Source organism: Cricetulus griseus, chromosome 5 (assembly GCF_003668045.3).
Source record: "Cricetulus griseus strain 17A/GY chromosome 5, alternate assembly CriGri-PICRH-1.0, whole genome shotgun sequence".
In the NCBI taxonomy this organism is placed as follows: Eukaryota; Metazoa; Chordata; class Mammalia; order Rodentia; family Cricetidae; genus Cricetulus; species Cricetulus griseus.
The window spans coordinates 41,560,184-41,588,154 of record NC_048598.1 but is presented as its reverse complement, the minus strand read 5'-3'; the positions used below and the strand labels follow the sequence as shown (position 1 = coordinate 41,588,154).

The following is a 27,971-nucleotide window of genomic DNA, read 5'->3' as shown; positions in this document are numbered from 1 at the left end:
TGACTCATGCATACCATCCAGAGGCTGAGCAAGCAGGGCACCCAGTTCACAGTCAACCACAGCAGGTAAAAAACAAGGTGTCTCTCTCCTTAGGAATGAGCATGGTCCACTGCACCAAGATGATTCACTTACCTCCAAAACATTTTCCTGATTAGGATCCAAAATGAACTCAAAGGTCTCATTCCACACAGGGTTTATGTCATTATTGAAGTGTCTTGTTCTTTTCCTGCTGTCAGGGGTTGTAGAGATGAAGAGTTCCACATAAGGATCTGGAGTGTCAACTATGTGCGGTAAACACAAGAGAAGAGGAGAAACCTGTTACTCATGGTCCCCAGCTTTTTGTTAATGTAAGTTGTTAGTTTATTTCCAGTAAGTCTGTATTACTATAGACCAAAGTGTGATCTCATAAAACAGAACAACACAGCTTATACACTTTTTACATAGTCTGTCCGTCCCTCCATTGTGGATCAATGGGAAGGAATCATTTATAAAGCAGTCTACTCAGAAATTCATGCATCTCCAGGGCAGCATCTTGCTTCATCAGGCTACCCCACAATGGCAGGAACCCCACTCACCTAACTCTATAGCATGACCCTCCTCACAGGACCACAATGCTAACAAGATCATAGGCTCAAGATCCCCATACTTGTCTACATTAGAAGAATCATCTCGTTATTTTGCTTACCAAAGAATGTAACAAAAGTCAGTGGGAGAGGAGTACCACTGCAGACAGGTTGCCCAGGGCAGCCCTAAGAGGCAACATCCCTACCAGTCAGCCTATATTTATTATGACAGTATTTGCTTAAATTACAGTGAGATGTCTTCAAATATGAGAGTCTTTTCTATGTCACATAAAAGTCCACTTGAGTCACGCCTGTGTGTATTCCTTTAAATACAAAGAATCAGCTGCACATAACAGGACTGTTTTACATTATTCCCACTACATTTATACCTAACTAAGTGACTCAAACAGTATAAATAGCGATCATTCTCTCTTAAGTGAGTCCACTGACTCCTTTGATAATCTTACAACATTGTTTATACTCTTCTTGTATGTATGAAATGATACATCTGCCTTATTACTATGAGACCATAAATGCCTTGAAGGCAAGGATCATATCTTCCCTTTATGGTTTCAGAATCTGGCAATAAAAACCTGCTGTTTTTTTTTTAACACATGCTGTCCCATGTGGCCATTGTAATTAGTAGCTACAAATACCAATAACTATAATTGATAGTTCTTGGTATCTGTCTTCAGCACACATTTATTTCATCTAAATCCCACATTACAATCTCATGAGCACTACATTTTAGTACATACTATGAAATACACAGGGACTGAGAGGTGTCATGCAATCTATCCTCAATCCTACAGCTAAGTGTCAGAGAAAGGTCTTGAACTAGGGTCATCTAGTTACATCAGCTGTGACCCTTGTCCCTAAGAAATAAGGGAGAGATCACAAAACTCTGATTTACATGGAAAGAAGTGCTGGACAAAGATAGGCAAGAAAATAAGGGTATGTGAAGATCTTTCCAGCCAACATCAAGCAACAGGCATCACTCAAGCAACTGGCACAAGTACTGAAAGATCGGGATCAAGAGAGAGCCCCATCAGAGAAAAAGGAAATGAGCTGTCCTGCTACCAATGCTGACTGATGCCTTCTCCATACAACAGCCCAAGTTCGAGGAAGAAATAAGAACTGTGCCCTGCAACTGGATCTCATGAATTTCACCTATGACCCTCTGATAAACTCACAGAATGAGGGTCAATGACATTGTTTACAATGCGTCTAATAATGAGTTGTTCTGTGCCAAGCCCCCCAGGAATAACTGTCTTGTCACTAACAGCACACCTTACCAACAGTGGTATGTGTGCCACTGCTCACTCTCCTTCGACTGCAAGAAGAGGGCTAACCTGACTCCTGAGGAGCAAAGGTTTTAAACAAAAGAAAATTATGAGAAAAACATAAATGAAAAGAAAGGGCCATAGAATTGGCAGTCTTATGTAAGAGCAGGTCCAGTAAGACAAAATTCTTGTCTGCACCCCATCAACACTGGGCCAGTGTGTTGAATAGATGTCTACATACTAAAAGACAGGGAGCAAAAATTCTGAGGAAGAACAAAGGAGCAAAAGCCAGGAAGGCATAAGTCATCATCCAGGGCTCACATATAAAAGCTATTATTCCATGGTTAAAAATAAATAAAACTGTCCATGTATACCTTGTTTTCCATAACTTCCTCATCAAATAATGTAATCAATGCTCTTCACTTACTCTTTTAAACACTGCTCACAGTTTGTTCTATTAGTCATTAGACTTAAAAAATGTACTATTTTTTGTTATGACTATAGAAAGACCCACAAATGAAATGGCCTTTGGAATTGTTTTATTATATTTAATTTGCAAGGACAGCAAATCTCAAAGCAAAGGTACAATATAAATGTCCAGGACTTTTATAAAATTTCAGTCAAGTCTCCAAGAAGGGCAATGAGCAGGTGAGGTGTGGTCTAGGGCTCTTCGTTTTCAGTGCACTGGCTAGCTGACATGGGCACAGGGCAGCTTCTGATGGCACAGTTAAAATTCCACTTTGTAATTTTGGACTTTCTTACTTTTCCTAGCACAGCATTTATATTTCCTAGACCAGGAAAGAGAAGCTAAGAAACAGCAAGGCAGCCATGAAGCATGATGAGGAAAATGCACAGGGATGGTTCTGTCCCCTCAACTTGCGCCTTTTCCTCTACACAGTTCTCCAGAGCTTAGGATGCCAAACCAGAAGCAAATCAATGTATTTAGAACATCCATGGCATCCAAAGATTATCAAGATGAACAGGCTTTCCTCTGTGGAGTGTTAAGTAAATATATGACCTCAAAGAGAATATTCATATGACACAGAAAACTAAATATAAAAAGGAACATAACTGTTTATCACCCCATTGGGTCAGTCCTTTTACACAGGGCCATTTTATGGAAGGGTGTTTTCAAATAGATTTCCCCAAAGAATATAAAGTAGAACCCACCGGAATTCCCACTCTAGAATATAAGCTATATGGGAAGGGGAGGCATATGGATTGTAAACATTCATTTATTCATCCATCCATCCATCTATCCATCCATCCATCCATCCATTCAATACACTTTCATCCTCCCACTGTATGCCAGGAATTGCCTGTCAAAAAGAATTTTCACTTTGATAAAGAGCCAAGCCCTAAACTGTAGATTTGAATTATGAAAGTGAGTCAAAAACAAATAGCCTAATTTTAACACCAAAGTAAATGGGAGACAAGCAGATACACCACACTGGTGACTCCTAACTCACTCACCAAGTGGCTATGCAAAAATCAGGTCAAATCGTAGGCGGGGGAATTGCTATTTGAGGCTTGATATTTGAGTCTTTTCTTCAAAGATCTTTTTATTTTATTTTATGTGCATGTACATTTTGCCTGCATGCATGTATGTCCACCATATGTGTGCCTGGTGTCCATGAAGGTCAGAAAAGGGCATCAGATCCCTTAGAACTGGAGCAAACAATGGTAATAAGCTACCATGTGGGTGCTAGGAATTGAACCTGGGTTCTCTGTAAGAGCAACAAGTGCTCTTAACCATTGGGTCATCTCTCTACCCCTTTATCTGTGTCTAGGAGGAAGAGGAAGGAGAGGCCACAGAGCAGACAGGGGAAGAGAAGAAGGTACAGTTGCCTGGAAACAGAAGTGGCAAGTGTCAATTATTAACACAACCATTTCCAGTGAGTTTAAACTCTGAGTGCTTGCCTTGGTTTAAATCATTTTAACTTAGACAAAACAAAAGGGAAAATGATTTTAAAGATACGAATACCACCTTTATATGTCAAAATATCAAAAGACATTTTGAAACTTAGAACCCAGTTCAATAGTACCCCCTGTCTTGCCAGCATTTAATTTATTTTTAAATAAAATCAAAGTGAATAGCTTAAAATGTTTGTCAAGAGTGACATGTTTTTGAGTTTCTCCTGTTGCTTCTCCAGCAAAAGACTTCCAAGTTAAAATGTCAAAGGTTGATGGACAGATGAGCGAGAGCAGCTGTCAGACGGAAAACTACTAACAGCTCCAAACTCTGATCTTGTAGTCTGCATCTCTGCTAATCATGTAGGCCAGGAAACATGGTAGGCCTGGGAGGGACTCCAGGATGAAAGGAAATTTTAAGGGATGAGTTTTTAAAATTCAAGTCCACACCATATAACCCATCGTAATGAATGGGACAGTGGCACACTTGGAACCTGTGAAAAGGAAAATCAGTCCACTTTGACAGCAAAAACCTAGCTTAATGCTTTAGGGAATTTCCTAGTAATGCATTTAAAAATTAATTAATTAATCAGTGAATTAATTAATAAAAGGCAAGAAAAGAAACCCCCCACCCATGCCACACATCTATTTCATGACTTTGCAAATTAATACCTGCAGGGCCATTCGTTGATACTGAGCCACTAATCAGTAACCAGTGTTCACCTAAATTATTTCCAGCGAATAAGCAATGAAGCAAAGATAGGTATGGGCAGAAACTCTCTTGCATCTCATCCTTTTATCTACATCTTGACAAACGAAAATGATGGGGGTGTAGGATAAAGACCATTTTATTATCATAAAGACGACATGAAGCTACATGTACCAGAAATGGCTTCAGAATTCCACGGCTCTGAAACTTACTCATAAACTTCAGTAGTTTAAGGAGTGCCTGCCTGAAGTCATAACAGCTCCATCTGTCACTCAGCTTTATCCAAGTAACAGACCGATGTGATTCATGAAGGGAGCAAGGGCAGCTCCTAAATTCCTAATTCTATTTTAAAAGCATCTATTGCTTTTTCACTTCCCTCTTACCCCAGAACAATTAAAGCCCCAGCTTGAAATAAAATTGATGAGTAATTTGCTGATTTGGGAATGAAGAATAAAAAAAAACCAAAGATCTCAAAAAGAGGGATGCCCAAAAATTCAAAGTCAGTTTTACCCTAAGTGGCAGTGGGCTTAAAACCGTGTGTTTCTTGTGTTTCAGAACATCAAGTAACCTTCCCAGAATCCTCTGAAGTGGTTGGTAAAGATGCAAACTGGAACTGGGAATGTCTGAGGCCTTGTCTAAATGTGAAAAGCCCTGAGTTCATCCTGGAACCACATAGGAAGAAAGGAAGAAATGAAAAGAGGAAGGAAGGAAGGGAGGGAGGGAAGGAGGAGAAGGGAAAAAAAGAGGAAAGGAAAATGCAGGCCCCTTTATCTCCCATCAGAATCTTCAGATTGGTTTAGAAATCTTCATTTTTAATAACATAATCAAGTGATTCTTATACACAACACACATTAAATTCTGCCTTCAAAAGCCAAGGACTTAAGACATAAGATTAGAATAAACTAAACAAAAGAGCTATAATAACACCCATATAAACATTTGGCATGAGGAAGGTAACAAATGTCTTGGCCTTCTATACAGGAATTATTCTGTCATACACTGGATTAAACACAATCCAGTTAATCACCACTGCTTCTCTCCAACCATTAAGTAAATTTTCAAGTTGCCCCATGAAAACCACCTCCAAGAATAAAGTAAAGCAGATCTGCTGGTTGACAAAGTGTTTGAGATCATGAACTGATATTTGAAGATTTTAATAAATTATTTTATTTAAATAGTAAACTAAATATTTAAGTATCAGTTCAGGACCTGAGATCTATTAATATTATCTTATATTAATTATAATCATATTATACTTAATATATAATCATATTATGTATGTTGTATTAATTATAGTTAAGATTACATTAATATCAGATCATGAATGGATATTAAATATTTTTCAACTATCCTAAACCAGAAAGACCAAATATTAAGTAAGAATTTATTTAAAATATGAATGCTCCCAAATATAGCCATATCTTTACAAGTTTTGTCATTAGTAGCAACATCATCAGACATGGGAATCCCCAGAAGCTTTGAGGACAGCTAGTCTGCTCTGTTCTTGTGTTCTAAGGTAACTAAGTGGCTGCCAAAACCCCTAGGACAGTATGGTCAGCAATACCACTTAGGCATGAATTTCAAAAATAAAAAAAAAATAAAAAGTTTAGTTCATTTCTTAATCTGAACAACAAAAACACAGCAGATTATTATTGGCAAGACTGCTTATTTTCATAATCTGGACTTTCACCCAAGACACCATCACTGAAATCAAAATACAGACCACCACTCTTTAAGAATCTCCCCTCCCCCTCCACAACAGTGACTTCTATCATGCTTTCCTATCACCAGGGAGTCTTTTTGCCTAATTTCATCTTTATTTAAACAAAAACAAGCTCACAGTATATAAACTGGGCCTCATTCTTCAGGTCCACCATTAAATTCAGAAGATTTGTTTATATTGACATATGTTGAATAATTTCCAAACAAGTTCTCAGAGTTATTTACAGTATTTAAAAAGTATTTAACTCGGGGTTGGAGTAATGTGATTGTTCAGCAGTTAAAAGCACGTACTATTCTTGCAGAGGAAACAAGATTGGTTCTCAGTTCCAACACCCACTTCAGGCAACACACAAAACAACAGTTTGTGACTCCATCTTGAAAAGCTCTGAAGCCTTCTTCTGGTCTCCACAAGCACCTGTGTAGGAGGATTTTTCTGTGCCTCCTGCCAGCTCCCAAATCACAACACAGAGACTTATTTATTGTAAAATCTCAGCTGATAACATAGGCTTGCTGCCAACTAGCTCTTCTAATTTAAATTAGCCCATTTCTATTAATTCACTTTTTGCCTCATGACTTCATTACCTTTACTCTGTACTGCCTATGCTGTTTTCCTGCTTTCTCCACCTCTGGCTGGAGACTCCCACATCTCTGCCCTTCTTCTTCCCAGCATCCTCTCTGCCCTGAAATCCTGTCTTGCTATTGGCCATTCAGCTTTTTATCAATCAATCCTTTTTTTTTTTTTGAGTGACAAATCTTCAGAGTATACAAAAAGATTGTTCCACAACTCACCTGTACTCACATGCTCACACACACACACACACACACACACACACACACACACACACACACACCAAACACATGTGCACTCTCACATACACACAAAAATAAAATAAATCTTTAAAATTATTTTAAACACATAATATGGACTCCTCATTCTCTATAGAATTCAATAATATCATTCATCTCAGGTCATAAACTTAAAGATTAGGGTCTAAGTGGCATCCAGAGTATATTTCTTCTTTCCCCCAAGGCTGCCAGAAAGGGTGGTATAGACATGAGAGGTGGGAAAGCTTTTGATTACAGGTTCACATATACCTCACTGCTGAGTAAGATATTTTGAAAGGATTCTTTCCCTTTCAATCATGCTAAGTCAGCTCTAAGTTTTCTTTAACTGTTGTTTTATGGCTCTGGCTTGAACAAAACATTGTCTGTCTTGGCCACATCTTTGGTCTATCACCATTATGAGACCTTAAATCTGATTTTGCTGCCTTGGAAATCCTTTGCTATATTGACACAAACCAAACCCACATCCTGTCCATCCTTCTTTCTTATACAACACAAAAAGTGGATGTGTAGCTTGTCACTGTTCCTGACTTCACTATTTGACTTTGTAGCGCATCATTTACAGCTTCCAGAGTTAGAAAGTAGAGTCATATTTTCTTTATCTCGGGGTTTTTATATTCAATCCATCTCCAAAGTTTTAGTTCTCACACCTTAGAAATGAACATTCCATCTAGATTTTTAGTAATAATTCCACTCACTCCATCATTACCCCAGTTAACCAAGCACCACTTTGCTTTGGATATAACATAATCCTGCAGTGGCTAATGTAAAGGCACTCTCCATAACACCATCACACTTGTATTTCTGAAGCATAGTTTTTAACCTTCGCTTCTTGCAAAGCCAGGCCTCAATGTGGTGGGACATAAAAACAAACCAGAAAGGTCCCTCAATAACCCATGTTCTCCCAGAGTCAGCAACTCCTCCTGTACCACACATTGCAATGCTACTTTTGCAAACTAACAGTAGAGCCAAAGCACACTCTGAGAACACCCACATTTCAAGCAATCTACCCAAGCATATCGAGGGCAGGACTGCTCGTTCTAACATAGTAGGACTGTATCTCAACTTGAGAACATCATTGTTTCTCTCCATGTTGAAAGTTAAAAGTTACCAGAGTCACTGCTATTGTTCTAAGAATGTTCAAAATAAGAGTCCAAAGATGGTACAGTTGAGACTATTGGGAATGGGGTATTCTCTTCACACTCTCTTATTTAGCTGATACTTTCCTAGACAAGGAATTGACTCTTCTGCTTTCCTATTAGAAGAAACCAGAAACTAAATTCCATGTTCCCAACAGGCTTAGTATACATACATTTGTGTGGTGAGTTGATAGGAATGGTCCCCATATACTCATGTGCTTAAATGCTTGGTTCATAGGGAGTGGCACTATAAGGAGGTGTGGTCTTATTGGAGTAAGTGTGGCCTTGTTGGAAGAAGTGTGTCACTGTGGACATGGGCTTTGAGGTCTCCTATGCTAAAGCTATGCCCCAGTGTGGCACATAGCCTCCTTCTGTGGCCTGAAAATCAAGATATAGAACTCTCAGCTTCTTCTCCAGCACCATGTCTGCCTGCATGCTGCCATGTTTCCTGTCATGAAGACAATGGACTAAACCTCTAAACTTTAAGCAAGTCCCAGTTAAATGTTTTCCTTTATAAGAGTTGCTGTGGTTGTGACTTGTCTCCACAGCAATAGAAACCCTAACAAACCCTTGTATGTTTTTCTACATACAAGAAAAACAGTAACATTTCAAGTTGCTAATTAGACATAACTATTCCCATTACAAAGAAAAAGGTAGTTAGACTCACAGACATTTACTTAGTCTAACAAGATCATTCAGAAACAGGCTTTAACTTGGCTGGAGAGATAGCTCAGTGGTTAATAATACTTGCTGCCCAGGCATGAGAATGGACTCTGAATCCCAGGACTGACATCAAAGCCTGGTGTGTTCCTTTGCATTCCTGCATCCTAGTCAAGCAAGACAGAGACAGAGTGTGGATGAGAGAGTGGGGTCTCCAGAGGTTACAGGCTGCCAGCCTAAAATCACAAGCTGTAAGTTCACTGCCTCAAAGAAACAAGGCACACTGGTAGAAGAATGCCCTGCGTCTTCCTCTGGTTTCTCCAAGTGTGTGTGTACACAAGCACACATTATATCACACAGAATTAATGCACATATATGCATGCATGCCACACACATGAGCAGAAACATACATGCACAGAAAACAACAGACTTTAACTCAGTCTCAAAATAGCAAATAAGCCAATCTTAAGTAATTTCTGCCCATAATGCACTGTAAACTTCATCATGACAGGGATCATTTAATTCTTACCCTCCAATGAATGATGCAATATTGAGTCCAACAGTAAAGTATGAAATCCAAAATATCAGAAGAATATAATGGCTATATAACAGTGAGACACATCATGAAAGAGGGGAAACACAGGCTTAATGTTCCCTACTCTCTTTCTACTTGTCAGTAATACACCTCAATTCTCTTAATTTACCCCGTCCATGTTTTTCTTTGTATTTCAAAATAAATTAGTGCCAACCATTTCTTCCAAGTGTATTTGTATTTAATCCTGTAACCCAAGAACAGAATGAAAAACAAATCCCAAGTCTCCCTGAAGAATCCCTTACAGAACGGGAACCTGTCATGGTATGTGTTTCTAGGTAGAAGCCCACACCCCCCCTCCAGAAAGGGCTCAGAACTGGAATCCATTGGGGGCTGAAAGGTGACACCAAGGAAGTGGGGAAGTGTGGAAGCTAGAAAATAAAGTCAACTGTAGATCTCAAACAGAACTCAATTTTTGTTGTTTCTATATGGCCATTTTACATAGGTCTCTGTGATACCATTTTGCAGAGAACAAAAATATGTTTGTAGTAACTCTTGTGTCTGCAAAGACAGCTCAAAGTGCTTCCTGTACAAGCTTGAGGACAAGTTAGATGACTGGCACCCATGCAAAATGCTGGGGCACAGGCTTGTAATGCTAGCTCTGGGGAGGTAGAGATGGGTGGATCCATGGAGCTCACTAGCCAGCCAGCCTAGCCTAATCAGTAAGCCCCAAGTCGTCATACAAGTTCCATATCTAAAGTAAGGTGGACAGCACCCAGTGAACAACACCTAAGCCTGACTTCTGGTCTCTACACACACATGCCCTCACACACACACACACACACACACACACACACACACACACACACGTGTACAGAATAACACTGCAAAGGTTCTAACTAGTGCTAGAAAACCTATTAGTTTATTTATATTGCTTGTTCTAACTATGCAGACTCAGATATCTAAGAATCCTACTCTCTTATAGTAATGATGCCTTTTCATTAGAACAGAGTTTTCAGCTTTGCCATACTGATGCCATACTGATGCCTGAATTGGATAATTCTATGTTCTGGACTGCTGGTCCTTTCCTCTACCTGCAGGATGCTAGGAGGAATCACCTGAAATAGAACCTTCAATTTCAACGAAAGTGTTTTAAACATGATGTGATGAGCCTTGAGAGGGAAACCTCATTCATTAATTTAGAACCAATGCATTGGGATAAAGCAATCCCTTCTATCTGATATTTATGTGTTAGCAAAAAAGAAAAAAAATCACAAAATAAGCTAATGTCCCTAAATGAAATCATTTAGATATATTAGGTCAATTTCATTTTTAAAACTTTTCCTGAACCCTTTTTCCTAAATATAATGCTCCTACATCCATTCCACAGTCAAGTGCCCACTGACATTATCCTGTCTCAAGCAGCCTCCCTGGTACTTACTCCAAGACCTTTCACCAAGCAGCACAAGCCTACCCCATGTTCCCAGAAAGGCAGAAACCACTCCAAGGCAAACCTGCCAAAAGAACCCAAAGCACAGTAGACAGGCCTGAGTTCTGGCCCCAAACATAGTAGTTGGACTATCAGCTCAACACCTTAAAGAAATGATTAATTTCTAAAATTAAAATAAAAACAAGACAGGAGGTATTGCTCTGTCTGCCCAGCATACCCAGAGGCCTGAGTTCGATCCCCACTTAAACTCTAATAATCCCCATTGTATGGACCCAATATTGGCTACCTGAGACCACATCTCAAAAGAACAAAACAAACAGTAACAATAAAACCCATCATTCTCCACAGAGCCACAGAAATGAACAAAGGAAGTATAAAATCCTGAAAACTTTGTTGGGCCCCTTTGGTGTTTAACAAATCCTTGTGTTGTGCCCATTATGCCATCATTTCATGTTATCTTCATAAGGAACCTGGGGGGAAGATGTAACTATCAGTCATTGATGTGGATAACAATGAGGGGACACTTGAACCTGAGCAACACACACAAGTCCTGGCTCCAGCCTCACGGCAAAGCTTGCTCCTCAGTAGAAAACCCAATTCAGTGCCACAGACAGGGCGTTTCTCTTATTTTTTTTCTCAAGGTACCAGGCAAGCACTGACTACAGGAAGATACTTGGCATTTACTGCTGAGGACATAAGTGGAAGAAAGCTGCTGGGTGGTGCTTCCTTAATACTTCTTTTCTAATGTCAAAATTCCATTGCTGCTATTACATTTTACATCTGAATTTTATCTGGAATTCATTTCACTGAAGCCAGATGCACCCAACACTTGAGAGGTAGGAACAGAATGACAAGATGTTCAATGTTCAAGATCATCCTCAGTCACATAGAGTTCAAGACCATCTGGGCCAGAAAACAAAAACAGACAAAGAAAAAACTTTGAAGTGTTTTGATATATCGAAGGAAGTGTAAAACAGAAAAGTACTTCTAAGGATGAAGATGTAATGTTCAGTGATATTCCAACTACATCGTAATTGCATTTAATTAGTCATTCCAGTCCCTATATAATTAAAAATAGCAGTTTTACATTCAGGAAAATTTGAAACATTAAGGTCTAATAAAATAGTATGATAGATTTTTTCATACAAATGTTCAAAATTTTACAGCAGAAAGGTGATTTTGTTTGACACAGAAACTTTAAGTACTTTCCGATGGCCATGGTGTTGCACGTCTTTAATCCCAGCACTCTGAAGGCAGAGGCAGGTGGATCTCTGTGAGTTTGATGTCAGCCTGGTCTGCAGAGTGAGTTTCAGGACAGGCTCCAAAGTTACAGAGAAACCCTGTCTTGAAAAACAGCAAACAAACAAAAAGAGAAAGTATTTTTCTTTGGAAATTTAAACATTGAAACTTATTTTTAATTTAATTCCTTTACATTTGAATCACAGCCTTCCAGATAGAGAGGCAGAGTAAGCTTCTCCAGCACAAAGAATGCACTCAGCACATGCAAAGAAGACAGAGTATAACTCAACTGGAAAGATTGGAGAAATAAGCTTTGTCCCCACTTGATAGAACATTAGCATTTCAAAGTATAGATCAAAATAAAAGCAAGAATATAAAGATAAAGATGGAAGTGACAAGGATGATTAGCAAGGAAACGGCAGAGGCAACTTGCAAAGCAGCACATGTGCAGAGTGTCCCCACTGGGACTGCTAATAAACTTTTCTCTTTGCTGCCATCTATATACACCTATACTGTTGTAATATACCTCAATTCATTCTACTGAATGAATGAGGTGAAATTCCATAAACTGGGTGAAATTCCACCCAGCCAACATTGTTGAAACTCACAATGGTATTCTTAACTCAACTGTTAAGACCTACATTCACTCAAACAAACAAAAAATTCTTAAAAATTTAAGTATGGAGGAAAACATCTCAATGTACTCATAAAGCCATCTGATAACCGACATAGGATGTGACATTCTAAATGGATGAGGAAAACATTCCACTTTTGCACTTGGTACTTCTCCACTCCTAGCACATTCTCTTCATTGTCACATAGAGTGAAGACATATGAGATAAACATGTTATGGGACACTTGACTCATCTTGAAATTATCTTCTATGAAATGACCACTGGGAAATAATTTCATTAGATTTAGAGCCCTTTAAACTTTTGGGTGGACTCAAGAACATTCCAAAGACATTAGTAAACTTAAAACTCACCTAAAGGCTGACCCTAGAGAAACAAATTACCAAATACACATTTTGGAGCCACAAATGGGAAGCAGCATTACCAGTCACAAAGAATAAGATCTGAAACTCCATAATAAATGTACAGAATTGTTAATAAAGATTTCTGTAGAATGTACCTCAGAAAAATTCTAATAAGTTGTAGCAGAAATAACAGAGACATTTATAATCTGTGAGGGTAGGTGGGAAGAAACATAAAACTATTTTTTCAATTCTCTCCTCATTGAGGAAGTAAAGGGAACATTATTCAGGAAGAACAACTGATCAACTTGATTTATTTTCCCAGTATTACTTAATATCTTAGTTGTGGACCAGACTCAGGGCTATGCACTAATTTAAAAAAAAAAAAAAAAAGCAAGTGATCCAGCTTAACAGGCCAATGAAGAAGCCTGTCATGGAGGTAGCATGTTTGTGTAAGAAGCATATAAAGGAAAATGCCCTTCTATTTCTTTCTCTCAAGTTGAAGAAGAAGAACCCAAAGATCCCTCAACAGAGAAATTAAGAACACAAATTTATCTCCAAAAAGAAAAGTGGAAGAAACCCAGGACACACACTACTCGAAACAGGTTTTTTTGTTCTGAGGATGTTTGAGAGCATTTCTTTCTTAAAGAGAGAAGGTCAGCTAGCCTGGGTCTGAAGCAATGAACAAAAGACTATCAAACAAGGTGGGAGGGAATAACTGACACTTATGGTCACCCATGACTCCACACATGCTATGGCATACACACAACACATCAACAAACATGAACATGAACACACACATACACACACACACAGAGATTTTCTTTTTAAAAAGGGGGAGGGAGCTGTAAAAAAGATGGCACTCTCTCTTGAAATTCACAGCAGTTTAAATTTCCTCACATTCTAAAGCATTGGAAACTTATGCTTCTCATCCACTGTGTGAGGCCTAATGACTGCAGGGTTGCCATGGATCTGGACTCAGCATCATTACCCTCAAATGTTCAAAAGTTCCCTCTGCTGCTGGGTGGACTATAGAGAAGTCTTCCCTAGGGGGCATCCCATTTCTTGTCAAAAGTCGAAGGGCGGGATCCATAAAAACATGGAACTGAAGATTGGAAGTCAATGGTGCTCACCACCAATGCTTGTAGCAGGCCTTCCTCGTACGGCACAGGCAATTCTAAAAATCTAGAATTCTTGCAGTTTTTTAGAAAAAGACAGATCATCCACACTCCCCTCACCTCTAGTGAGCTAGGGCTTGGTCTTAAGTTTTCTTTTTATTGCTATGATACAACACCAACAGAGCAAAAACAAGTTGAGGAAGAAGTTTTCTACTATAGTGCATCACAAAGGAAAGTCATGGCAGGAATCTAGAGGTGGGAATAGAAGCAGAGGCCATAGCAGAATGCTGCTTGCTGGCTTGATCACAACACCTTGCTTAGTCAGCTTTGTAATATGACCCAGAATCGTCTGTCCAGTGGTTCTCAGGTAACCCCAGATTGTGTCAAATTGACCAGAACAGGCTCAGAGTCAAATCTGACATGATTTAGAAATGTGTTAAGTGAGTGTTTGTTTTCCCTGGATGTGAACATAAATAGCCACACCACTACACAGTAATGTGTTAAGAATGATTGATTGTAAAATATACATACAGTATGATTCAAAAATAACTGAGTATTTGCATATATTTTATGCATACCATGTTACTTTATACATAGACATGTAGCCAAAACCAAATTGTAAAGGAATTCTGATAGTCATGTCTGAAATGTCATAGTTGTTTGCTCTGCATTAATTAAGTAATAAGTCACAATTGTTGCTGATCCCTCTTTAAATGCCTATCTCCCTTGAAGACAGAAGTGGAGTTGCAGTATCTCGTTTCTCAAGGCTATAAGCTAGTACAAAGGATGTCATGAATTTCCATTTGAAGGCATGTTGTCTAAAGCACTTAAAAACTCTTCCACAGCACTAAAAAGGCACCTCAGCTCTTTCACCCTCTGAGAAATCCAGAGGACTGAGTGTAGACCAGCACCATATAACCAACCAGGTATCCTGCACACATCTGTAACTCTGTCATCAAGAGGGGCAGAGATGGGAGATGATCACTAGGGCTTACTGGCTTTCAGCTAAACAAGAAAATTTAAGCTCTCAGGTTCTAAGAGAGCCCCTGATGTAAGAGGTGGAATAAACAGAGGAGGACACCTGATACCCGCTTCTAGCCTCTAGAAGCAGACATTCTCACTCATACATACAAATAAATAAATCTTTAAGAATATTTGCATTTTGACAGTGAACTTGACTTTGCACTTTTTATATGCTCTAACAATATGTAAAAACCATGATAGCAAAGATTTATCTAAACTTGACATGGTCGACATACTCTTATTGCCTTGTCTCAAACACAGCTACTTGCCCAAGTAAATAAAATAATTTCTATAATGTTGTAGCAGTTTAAAGCAGAGAATGTACCTGACAAATGTAATGTAACCACAAATTACCGATGAGTGAACATTCAACACTAGGAGTCTTTCACATACCAGAGGTAGGGTGGTTTTTGTGAATACCTGACAAAAGTGTGATCACTTGACTCTGAGTAAGTACTGAAGTCTTTGGAACAATGAAAGGAAACACTTCATTTCACTGATAGTAATGTGGTTTAATCATGATTCCAGTATAACAAACTTCAGGATTGAAGAATGTAACTGTGACACGGGATTAAAGCCTTTGTGTTTGCTTCTGTCAGTCTTCATGGTGAAAATGTTGTTGAGTCACATAATTAGGCAGTCTCTATATGAATTGGACAATAACATAAAGGTAGTAAGGTATCTTTGGTATTTATTTTCAAAAGGAAAACCAGTATGAACTGAAAGCACTTGGACCATTGCTCCACTCTAGAATATGGAAGCTGTGTGCCTCAGGATGAGTGAGACAAACAGAAGCATCCCCCAGACCCTGCTTCCTGAAAGGACTCAAGGGATCCTGGATTCCCACATCACTTAGATGCTAAAACTTCATCTCCCTTATGAAACTACTGAACCAGGATCTGTAGTTTTAATAAGATTTGCTGGTGATCACACGTATAGTAGGACCCCACTAACATGTTTTAGGAGATTGGTTCAAGCCCAAACCTGCAAGCAGAATAGCTACTTAAAAACTAGGAACTCAGAGTTGCTATATCCTCATTGGAAAGAAAATAATGTTTTCCCATATGTAAAGACACTATGGAAAAATAAAAGTTTGAGGTTGTTAAAATCATCAAAGAGTCCCTTAAGGTATTATATAACATAATCTTTTTTTTTTTTTTTTTTGGTTTTTCAAGACTGGGTTTCTCTATGGCTTTGGAGGCTCTCCTGGAACTAGCTCCTGTAGACCAGGTTGGTCTCAAACTCACAGAGATCTGCCTGCTTCTGCCTCCTGAGTGATGGGATAAAAGGCCTGTGCCACCACCACCCAGCTATAATGTAATCTTATAAAAATCAGCTTAGTAACTGTGAGTTCATCTCTCTCTCAAAGTGTTTTGATCTTTTAAATGTCCTCTTAAAGCTCTGTCAGCTCCTGAACAATGAAGAAAAGTCTACCTACAATCCTATGAGTATATTTAGAAGCTCTAATACTTGTGGGATACACTCTGCAGAGGAACATGCTCAATGTCTAATAAAGGGGCTGAGAAAAGCCTTCAGAGTTGGGTGTGGTGTAATATACCTGGAATCCAAGCACTCAAGAGGCTGAGTCAGGAATATTCCTGTGATGAGTTCAAGGCCAGCCAAGGCTGCATAGTAAGACCGCCTCAAAAACAACCAGAAAGGTCTCCTCTACAAATATCCATAATACTTACATATTAAAATATCAATATCGATTTTTGAGATCCCTTGAACAAATTCCAATATACTCAATGCCTGATCACTTCTCAGAGAATGGCTTTACCTAGATCTAAACACAAGACTCCATTATCACATGACTTACAATATTCCCTGGCACTTTTTAAAACTAAGGAGCAAGACTCAGTGTAGCAACTCCAACAGTTGCCCATCAGCTAGTAGTTTGGTTACAAAATTAGTTCACCATCAGGGTCATAGACACAAGGAAAACTCTTGCTGGCTGAAATGCAGCCATCATTGTGGCCATCACTCATATGCACACACTGTGTTAGCAAAGTAAAGGAACAAAGCCCAACTGTGTATCACACTCACCATCACTTAGCTCCTAACCTGTGCATGAATGCTGCCTGTTACATGTCACATCTAAAATAACTGACTGTGACCTCAAAAGTAAGAGTGCATCAGTTTAACGCAAAAACTTCTCATTTTAGAAATCAGTATGTGGCAATGATCTTTAGCCAGGTGCAAATTTGAACTTCAAACTGCTCTGTATCAACCTTGACTGCAGTATCACAAAATGTGGCTGGCACTGGGATGTGAGGTATAGACAATACACAGTAGCATTAACATTTAATTCTTCTAACCTCAGCAGCCATGCCTGGAAGAGAATGACGACTATCTTGTTCTTGGCTGGCCCAGAGGCAAAAGGCCCCAAAGGAAGAGGGGTTATGATTAAAATGTCAGTTTGGAGTAGGATGTGCTGACATATACCTGTAATCCCACCACCAAGGCAGAGGCAGGTGAATCTCAGTGAGGATGAGGCCAGCTTGCTCTATAGAGTGAGTTTCAGGGCAGAGAAGGCTACACAGAGAAATCCTTTCTTGAAAAGAACAAAAAGTGAAAAAAAAAAAGAATGGGATAATTTATCAGTAAATAAAATAAAGATAAGTATGAACTTAGTATTATCTAAAACAAAGTATATTAGAATACGGAAACAGCTGGTATTAAGAAAGACCACCATACAAAAGCAGTACATCATCCTTCTCTCCCTCTTCTTCACCCATATGGAGAATTCAATGGAAATTCATTTTTAAATATAGACCCTAGAAAACAGAACGGCGTATAGGGTTCTGCTGTCATGACTTTCTGGGTCTTAGATGTTTGTAATAGTTTTATGATTTTCAAATACTCTTATAGTTTCCCATATTTGTCTGTCTCCCAGGAGTTGTTGCAAGCAAACATGACAAATCTAGCTTACTTAGTAATCTAGATAGCTCAACTTCATCACCTGAGACAAGGCTCCGACATCTTTCCTCACTGTAGCCTCTTACAGCATCTCAAAAGTAAGATGGTGGCCCTGTCTATAGCTTTCCCTTTTTAGGCAAACTTGCCATGAAGTTTGTTTGTTTTTAGGCCTCTCTATTCCCTCTTCCTGTGTATTCCTACTTCTGTAGCATCATTAACTGATCCTAGAAGCTAGCAATGATACCCCACCCCACAAATAAAATCATAGACTAAAAATGCTAGCCATCATTCTTCTTCACCAACATGCAGAGCTTTATGGAAATTTACCTGTTAAATAAACACAGGCAGCATAAAATTGGAATAGGGTGGGGCCTGAAAGATTCTCAGCAGTTACAAGCATTTGCTGCTCTTGCAAACTGGGTTCCCAGCACCCACATGGTGACTCACAACCATCTTCGACTCCAGTTTCAGGGAACAAAACTCCTCTTCTTACTTACACACACACACACACACACACACACACACACACACACACACACACACACACACCTATAGGCAAAACACTCAGATACAGAAAATAAAACAAACAGACTAGAGGGACTTCCACTCTCTGGGTCTTCCAGGTCTTGGGGACACTGAAACAAAACACTTGACCATTGAGCCTTAACTCTGGCCTTTCACTTATATCCAGTGGCCATTGTTCTCATGGGCCCTTCACTTTAAAAGGGCACATCTGGAGTCCAGTGGTCTAATCTGTGACACATCCACTGTGGGCACAGAAATCAACATAGCATTATTCTCACTAGTCTAGTTCCTGGAGTAAACACAATAGATGATCATCTCAGGTTCCAAAGGAATCCAGTCTATACCAGGTGAGACTAGCAGAGTCTATAATCTCAGAGGAGTCTGTACTATTAGTGTGGACTATCAGAGAACACACAGCTATACAAAAATATACAGTGAGTCTGAGCTGCATCCTAAGCATAGCCACACCCATTTTCTACGCAATAGAATCAGCAGTGATACAGAAGACTGCTGCTGCTTTGTCTAAGAGACAATGGCTATGTTTGCACGAGTCAAATCAGGTTGATTGTTTGCATGGCTGGCAGGTTATTGGCACAGTGTTTAATAGAAGGAAGAAGGATCTTTTCATCTAACAGTTGACCTGTTCCACTCCTAGGCCTTTTTGACTCAGGGTTCTGGGTCGGCCAAGAGTCTCTCCAGGGTATGATTGCTGATAGCAGACAAAGTGTGTGTTGGCACTGCAGTGTACCTGCTATCTGCGCTTTCCTTTTTCACTGAAAATTGTGTTTTAAGGTGACAAAAGGGCAAAGAATTACAAAAAGCAAAATAAGAATAAAAGGACAACACTGACAAGAGACATTAGGCAGGGCAGGCAAAAGCATAACATTCAATCAACCAGTGATTCTGCCTAGTTCTAAAGAAATTGCCATTGCTATGCTCAGCTCTACTAATGCCATCAATGCAAGTCTCATTCTCCTTAATCCTAGCATCCACCAACCTCCTGGTCCTTCTGCAGTCACTAGTGGCTCAGACCTCTCCTCCTTTCGTAGTATGTAACATTCCCCTCTCCCTTGGCTTTACCAACAATATGTCAAGCTAGTTCAAGTCCTTCCTATTCTTTAAAAACAAAAACAAAAGTATTTCCTCATTCTCCTCTAAACTATTCAATTATTTTTAAACATCTAATCCATTGTTGTCGGAACATTTTGAGTGAGAACTCAGTCCTGTGACTAGGCACTTTCACACCATCCAGTTCTCCCTATTGTGCAGACAGTAACCTCCCTCCCAGGGTCTATCTTCCTAGTGCTTGCTGTCCTAGCCTAGCATGCCCATCTAGCTCATACCTGTGTTCCCTATTCATTAGCAGTTTTGGACCTATTCTAGCCAGTCTCCTCCCAAGACTCCTTCTGCCCAAGATTCCTCCACGCTCTCACCACCATGCAGCGTCACTCTACAGATGTGCTCTGATCAAGCACAAACAGTTCTTCTCCATGGTTCCTGGATCATGACCCCCTCTCTAAGACCAGCCATAAAAACTAGAATGTCCTACCCTCCAGGCAGATCAAGACCCAGATGATTGCAAAAGAGACTTGCCTCACACCCTGGAGGGACAATGATATCCAGGCAGGTCTTTCTGGTTCTAGTTCTATCGGCAGGACACATGATGGAGTCTCTAAAAAAATCTCAAAGGACTGGACTAGAAACACCATCCATCAGACTGCTGAACTAGAGCTGGATTAGAGAGGTTCCCAGAGGATGAGGTCTAGGCAAGTGAGAGAGACTGCATCCTCTCCCCTCTTCCATGTGCCGGGGTCATCTGTGTATCTGTCTGTCTCTCTGTCTGTCTCTCTGTCTGTCTCTCTGTCTCTGTCTCTGTCTGTCTCTCTGTCTGTCTCTCTGTCTCTGTCTCTGTCTGTCTCTCTGTCTCTGTCTCTCTCTGTCTCTGTCTGTCTCTCTGTCTCTCTCTCTCTCTCTCTCTCTCTCTCTCTCTCTCTCTCTCTCTCTCTCTCTCTCTCGGACAGTTTCTCTACATATCCCCGGCTGTCCTGGAACTCACAATGTAGAACAGGCTGGCTTTGAACTCACAGAGATTCTCCTGCCTCTGCCTCTGCCTCCCTCCCCAGTTCTGGGATTAAAGGCATACACCACCATGCCCAGCTGTATCCCTCATTTAAATGCCTTACAAATATCTCCATAATAAAGTAATAAAGCTAACTATTTCCTTAACCTCTGTGAGCCACTATCTGGGCAAATGAACTGAATGCTGGGAGACAGCTAAGGGAGCACCAGTCACTAATGAGTTAGCAAGAGAGAGCCAGAGTTAAAAAGATGGAGCTCGAAACTTGCTTGCAAGTGGGGAGAAGAGAGAAGTCTTAGAAACTCAGTGTTCAACCTGTATAATCTAAAAGTAGCTTCAGGCTGACCGTGTCCCATTGAATTGAGTTGGAGGACACACTGCTGATTTCTGCTTCAGAATCAATTGCTTACTTGCTGGTGGTGAAAATCCCACTCACCTGGTGCCAGAAATCTGCAGAGAGTGGTGTGAGAGCAGAGGCAAAACAACACAGGAGATGTGCTTCTCTAACAAGCAGCAGGATGCTGCCCTGTATCCCGCCGTTTTAAATTAGAGTTTTGTTCTCTCTCCAACACTTCAGAGAGTTCCGCCGCCTGTTCCCAGACTATGGCAATGCTCACTATCATATTTATATATGTTTCTTTGCACTCCACACCTGTGAGCTTTGGACTTCTCAGAAGAATAAGGAAAAGCACTGTTGAGCAGGGAGAAGGCAGCCAACAAGTTAATGCAACATGATCCTAGGGCTGCTGTCCTGCACCAGTTTCTATAGCTATCCCATACATAATAAACACACTCAGAGGCAGAAGAATTCCACGCACTGCACTTTTTAATCCTATAAGCACAATACCTCACAGAGGCAGTCTGTTTGGCATCCTGACTCAGCACTCTTCCCAAATAGGATGAAATAGTACTTGGGATTCCACAGAGCCATGTCACGAGATTGCCATCTTGACTGACTGCAGTTACTCTCGGCTAAAGCCAAAAAGTCAGTGGCTATTCTGACAGATGACAAACAGCATGAGAATGATTCAAACTGCTATCATTCACAGACAATCACAGTTAAGGAGAGGACACACCTGGCTTGTCAAGGAATCAAACAACTGAACAGGAAGCCCCCCACCTCCTGAGCCACGATCCCCATCGCCAACCGCACAAGAAATCAAGTACTCACGCATATCACCAAAGGTCCCCTTGGTTACTTTGGTGGCACTTAGAACCACTACTGTGAATTTATGAGAATACTGGTGTTCCACCTAGAAATAAAATTATAAGAAACATAAAATAAGCATTCTCAATGGCATCTCATTGTTTCACTGAGAGATTAAAAATATGCTCAGTGCACACATACCAGAAACATCTTGTGACGCTAGATTTGGTCCTCTCTCAACTCTCTTTTCTCTCCCACCACAGAATCATTGAGGAGTGTAGCTCTTTCCTTATGCTGTCACTACAGCTTGAGGGTGAGAATGAGACTCTCTTGACTACTTGGCGGGGAAATGTAAATCAGGACTGCACCATCTAGCACACAATTGGGCTTTGTACTCTGACTAGGAAGTTGTGGCTTATGGAGGTGAACCCAGAGCAAGAAGCTTACATCACTCAGGCTTGTTCACCTCTTACAGCTGCTCAAAAGCAACCGAATGCCTTCTTCTACATAGCATTCCTGAGGCAGTTGTCAAAATGCCTCTGACCCAAGGCAGTTATATATGAACTACTTCTATTGACTCAAATGCATTTGTTTAAAGCTATGCCTGAGAGTGTTATGTTTCCGATAGCCTGAAAGTCTGCACATGCATAATAAAATTAACAGGGAGGAGGGTTATTACACACCTTGCCTAAATGAAAACCAGATAGCAAAGAACTTTACCCACTAAAACAAACAGGGAAGTAGGAATTTACAGTTTTAAGAGCAATCGGGGGGAAAAAAAAAACAGCAAAATATTTAAAGCTCACAGATTTTTTTTTTCTTGCTTGTTTCAAGCTTACTGGAGTCTACTTCAGTTAATGTTGATACACCTGTCTGGCAAGATTAAGAACTCTAGTGCTTAATAAAGAAGCTTGGGGCTGGAGGGATGCCTGGGCACTCAAGAGTGTCTGTTGCAATTCCTAAGACCCATATGGCAGTTTACAACCGCATGTAACTCCAGAACTGGGGTCGGGGGAGATGGCTCATACATATATTCAGGCAAGTCACTCAAACACCTTGTTAAAAACTAATATTTACAAAGCTGAGGTAATGTCAATACCATGAAGTAGTGATAATTTAAAGGTGAAAGGCATAAAATACAAACAGAACAGACTCATATCAATTAACAGGGTCTCACATGGCCCAGATGGGTCTCTAGTCATCTCAGGCTCATCATGAACTTGAGTCCTGGTCCTCCAGCCTAAGGGTCTGGAGTAACTATGACTATAGGCCTGGGTACCTCCACCATCTCATTTTAGGCAGTTGAAGGGATTAAATCACTTAATCTAATAAATCCACAAAATAATGTGTTTCCTCATGGCATTCTTATTAACACGTCAATATACTCTATTAGTATATTCCTCTCTCCCACAGCCCTCTTCCTGCTCCACGATCCTTAGCCTGGTCCCTGTCCTTTCTGTACCAACATCTTTCCGTTTGTTCTCATGTCACATACATACTATTACCCCTTTCCTCCTCCCGCATGAGTTCTTCATGCCCTCCACATGAGGGAGGGGATGAACGAGTAAATAAAATGTTTTACACACACATAAAAAAAGTTTTATTTGGGCATTCATTTGAAGTAATGACATTTGCTGGAAAACAGGTCAAACTGAAATAATTATGTTATATGAAATAAACCAGACTGAAGAAGACAAGTACCACATGTCTCTCCTATCTGAAATCTACATTTAAATTTATGTGTGTGCATGCGAGTGCTCATGTATGTCTGTATAAGGGTGCATTTACCAAGACCTGCACCTGTGGAAGACAAAGGCCTGTATATGGTGTTTTCCCCTACTGTGAACCTGAACTATTCATTTGGCTAGAAAGGATGGCTGGTGAACCCTCAGGATGCGCCAGTCTCCACCACTCATCCTCCACCTCCCACCCCCATACCAGAGTTACAGACATGTGCCTCTGCAGAGCCCAGTTCATATGAACACTAGGCTTAAACTCAGAGCCACCCACATGTTTGCAGAGCAAGAACTTAATGTACTAGGCCAATTCTTAGGAATTTTCTTGTGCTACTGGAGTTCTTCTGAGAATGTCAAGATGATATAATAATCTTTAATATGTATGGGTCAAATAATATAACATGAATACATGAGGCAAAATGTAATATATATAACAGCAAGAAAAACTAGAAATATCTGTTATTGCAGCTGGAGATTTTTAATAGATTTTTGTGCAGTAAGCACAAAAGTGGTAAACACACAATTACCTCAGAGCTCACTCAATTAACTGCATATAATAAACATCAACAAATGACATCACCTGCCGTCAGGACCTGCATACTTCTCAGTCTCCCATGGCACATTCACCAAAATAAACCATGCAGTGAACAACAAGCACACCTTAACTTATTTAAAATATAGAAACAAAGCAATGTCTTCATAACACATGAAATTAAATACAATAAAAAACGAAAACAGATTTATAGTACCCCAAATGCACAGAGATAATCAACTTTGCTATATACTGTGAATATGTATTACTCTCATTGGTTAATTTTTTAAAAAAAGCTATTTGGCCTATAACAAGGCAGGATAAAGTTAGGCAGGGCAATCAAATTGAGAACTGGGGTAAACAAGGGCAGAGTTGAGAGAGACACCAGTCAGCCCCCAGGGATGCAAGATACTAAAAGACAGGTAAATCCACGAGCCACATGGTAATACACAGATCAATAACCTATTAATTAATAATGGGTTAACTTAAATGTAAGAGCTAGTTAATAGCCTGAACTACTGGATGAGAATTTGTCATTAATATAAGCCTTTGAGTGGTTATTTGGGAACTGGCAGGCAGAAGAGAAATGTCCATTTTCACAATTTTGTGAGTTCACAAATAGTTGAGTCAAAGAAATAATAAGAGAAAGTCACAAATATGTGGAATTAAAGGAAAATGAGAATACAACTTAAGAAAATTTGTGGAATGCAATGGAACCAGTGATTAGAGAAAAAATTATACCATCCAATTATTTGAATAGGAAAAAAAAGAAAAATCCAAAATGAATAAACTAAGCCTTATCTTAAGAAACACAAAAAAGAACAAGTTAAAATACAAAATAAGCAGGAAATAGCAAAAATAGAGCATAAGTCAATAATGTTGCAAATACAGAATGAATACAGGGAAAGCAATGACACCAATCTTCATTCTTTGAAAAGATCAGGCTGGGTATGGTGTTGCATGTCTTTAATCTCAACACCCAGGAGCTGAGGCAAGATCTCTGTGAGTTCAAGGCAAACCTGGTCTATATAGTGAATTCCAGGCCAGCTAGGACTACATAGTAAGACCCTGTCTCAAAAAAAGTAAATAAATAAAATAGAATAGCATGAAATCAATAAACCTTTAACCAGAGCATTTCCGAAATGAGGAAATGGGTTATTTTCTTTCAGAAATCAAAAGGCAAAAATACTATGATTTCACGGACAACAAAATGACAAGGAAAAGAATTTATGAAAATCTCTCTGATCCAAAATTGATAAAATAGATAAAGTGGAACAATTCATTGAACCATCTACCAAAAGCCCCACAAATAATAAAAATTCTCAACAAGCCTACATTTGCTAAATAAATTGAGTCAAGAACTGACCACTTTCCCTAAGAGAAAGCACCGAATTCACAGGGGTTCTTGTGTGAATTCTACTAATGGTTTAACATAACAGTTACGTTTCAATTTTTTTTTCAGAGGACAGAAACAGATGGAATACTTCTTGATTCATCACTGGCTGCCAGCATTATTCTAATTTCAAAGCCAGACAAAAATATTATAACAAAAGAATATTATAGACTAATGTTCACATGACCATAGAGGCAAAATTACTCAACAAAATATTAGCAAATTTAAACTACGTCTAAAAATGAGTCACAGGTCATGGTACTTGCAAGACAACAGATGGAACTCGAAGCCTTTAGTCACATAAAATAAGCCAGACTTAACAGGAAAATATTTTTTGTCTTATGCATAATTTAGGCTTAAAATTTTATGTGTAGATGTATACATAGATCTTTGCTTTTGTCTCTCTTTGTGTTTAAGTCATAAATTTAGACAAACGGTCACAACACGGGAAGAAGGGATATTGCAGAAATGGGAGAAAGGCAAGGGTAAAGGGATAGCTGTGGCATGAAAGCAGAGGAGGGGCTGTCTGTAGCAAAAAGAGAATCAGGGAGGGTTGGGCAAGGGGAAGAGGATGGAGTAGTGAGAAAGGAGAACAAGTGAGAAGAAAGAATAATGATTGGTGAGCATGGCAATTCCATAAGAAGCACACTGTACAATAGCCTAACGTAACTTAAATAAAATATAGACTTAGATTTAAAATGCCATGTCATTAAAACAGTATGAGGTACAGTGGTACTAACCCAAAACACCAGAGCTTCAAGGACAGGCAGCAAGTTAGAGGCCAATTTGGGCTACACAATGAGACCTTTCCTCTGGGGGGGCGTGGACCAGCAGAAATTTGCACAAAAATAATCCTGAATTTAGAGACTCAACACATTCCTAAAATTATGTAAACTTATTTTGCAAGAATAATTGACTCAAAATTGTTCATGTATAGGCAAAAGATTCAGAAAAGCATAAACAATATTAAAGGGGCACTAAAATATCAAAGGTGAACTAAACTGAAACAACCTGACCAGGATTTCCTGTGGGGCAGTAACCACAATAGTATGGTAACTTGTGAAAGGAACAAGTAGCACTAGCTACAAAGTGACCTTTAGATAGGCTAGTCTTCATGGGCTTCTATGTCAGAAACAAAGAGAGACAGCAAAAAAGAAAGGAGGGAGGGAGGGAGGGAAAGAAAGATCACACATAAATAATTCTTACATACAAACTTGCTTACCTGTCAAAAATCTATGCTTATCTATGTCTTTGAACATGAAATAGCATATGAATATTCAGTCGAAAATTCCCCTGTAATACGAAACTTGTGAGCAATATTTTTATCTATCTCTACATTACACTTCTAAGTTGGTTCATGTATACTAACATCAAATGTTTCTTAATAAAGCACAGAAGAAAAACTTTATCATTACAAGGACTTGTTGAGTGGGTCACATTGAAGACATTCTACTAGATACTGCTTCTCAGTCTTCCCAAAGTCCCTATTATTAACAACAAAGCAGCATCCTCATAAATAATAGACCTTATAAAAATAATATGTATTGTGCAGAGTAGTAATGGCACATGCCTTTAATCCCAGCACAGGCAGAGGCAGACAGATCTCTGAGCTCATGGCCAGCCTGGTTTACAAAGTTAGTTAGTTTCAGGACTGGCTCCAAAGCTACACAGAGGAACCCTGTCTCAAAAAACTGAAAGTAGTATGTATATATGTATATATGTATGTGTATGTTTATATGTGTTTATTACTATAAATTGTTAGGCTTTAGTATCTTAAATGATTTATTTTATACTTATATGTATATATGAGTATATATCATGTATCTGGGGGTAGTCAGAGATGCCAGAAGAGGGGGTTGGATCCCTGGAACTGGAGTCACAGGTGGTTGCAAGCTTCCCTGGCTGAATTCTGGGAACCAAACACAGGTACTCTAGAAGAGCAACAAGTGCTCTTACCAACTGAACCATCTCTCCAGCCCCAAGCTTAGTCTGGGCTCGGTTCTGACTCGGATGATAGACAGCTGCTTGTGGCTCGGGGAAGCCGACAAATGAAATGACACCTACTTCACAACTAACATTCTCCAAGAGAAACCAGTGACTCAGGACAGTGCTAGGCGGTAGCTGGCAGAAAAAGATGCTGCCTTTCTATTGAGATGTCAAATCTAAGCCCGATCTTCTGACTTAGTCACCGAGACTAAGCCTTGCCTGCAGGTGTAGAATTACCTTACTTTGAGTATCTGTCCTCATCCTTAATCTTTTCCATAGTGAATTAAAATTTACCAAACAATAGAAAAAAATAAAGACAGTGTACTCAGTTGATTCTGTACAATTGTGTTGACACCGGTAACTAAGATGATTAACATTGAAAAAGACAACCAACTTAGATGAAGCCAGTCTGATGGATTGACTGCATTTAAATTTCTGCTAAAAGATCTAAAGCAACTATCCTAGAACTAATCAGGTGGAAGAGAAGGTAG

The 27,971-nt window shown here is 39.5% G+C and overlaps 1 protein-coding gene across 1 annotated transcript in view; it reads right to left on the bottom strand.

Annotated features, from left to right (window-relative positions):
• Pla2g4a (phospholipase A2 group IVA) overlaps window positions 1-27,971 on the bottom strand; it is a 134,893-nt gene that overhangs the window by 72,660 nt on the left and 34,262 nt on the right. Inside the window, exons 3-4 of the mRNA XM_027417414.2 lie at window positions 21,858-21,939; window positions 133-281 (exon numbers count right to left, since the gene is read on the bottom strand). Coding sequence (XP_027273215.1) covers window positions 133-281; window positions 21,858-21,939 — 231 coding nt within the window. The remainder of the gene's footprint in view (window positions 1-132; window positions 282-21,857; window positions 21,940-27,971) is intronic.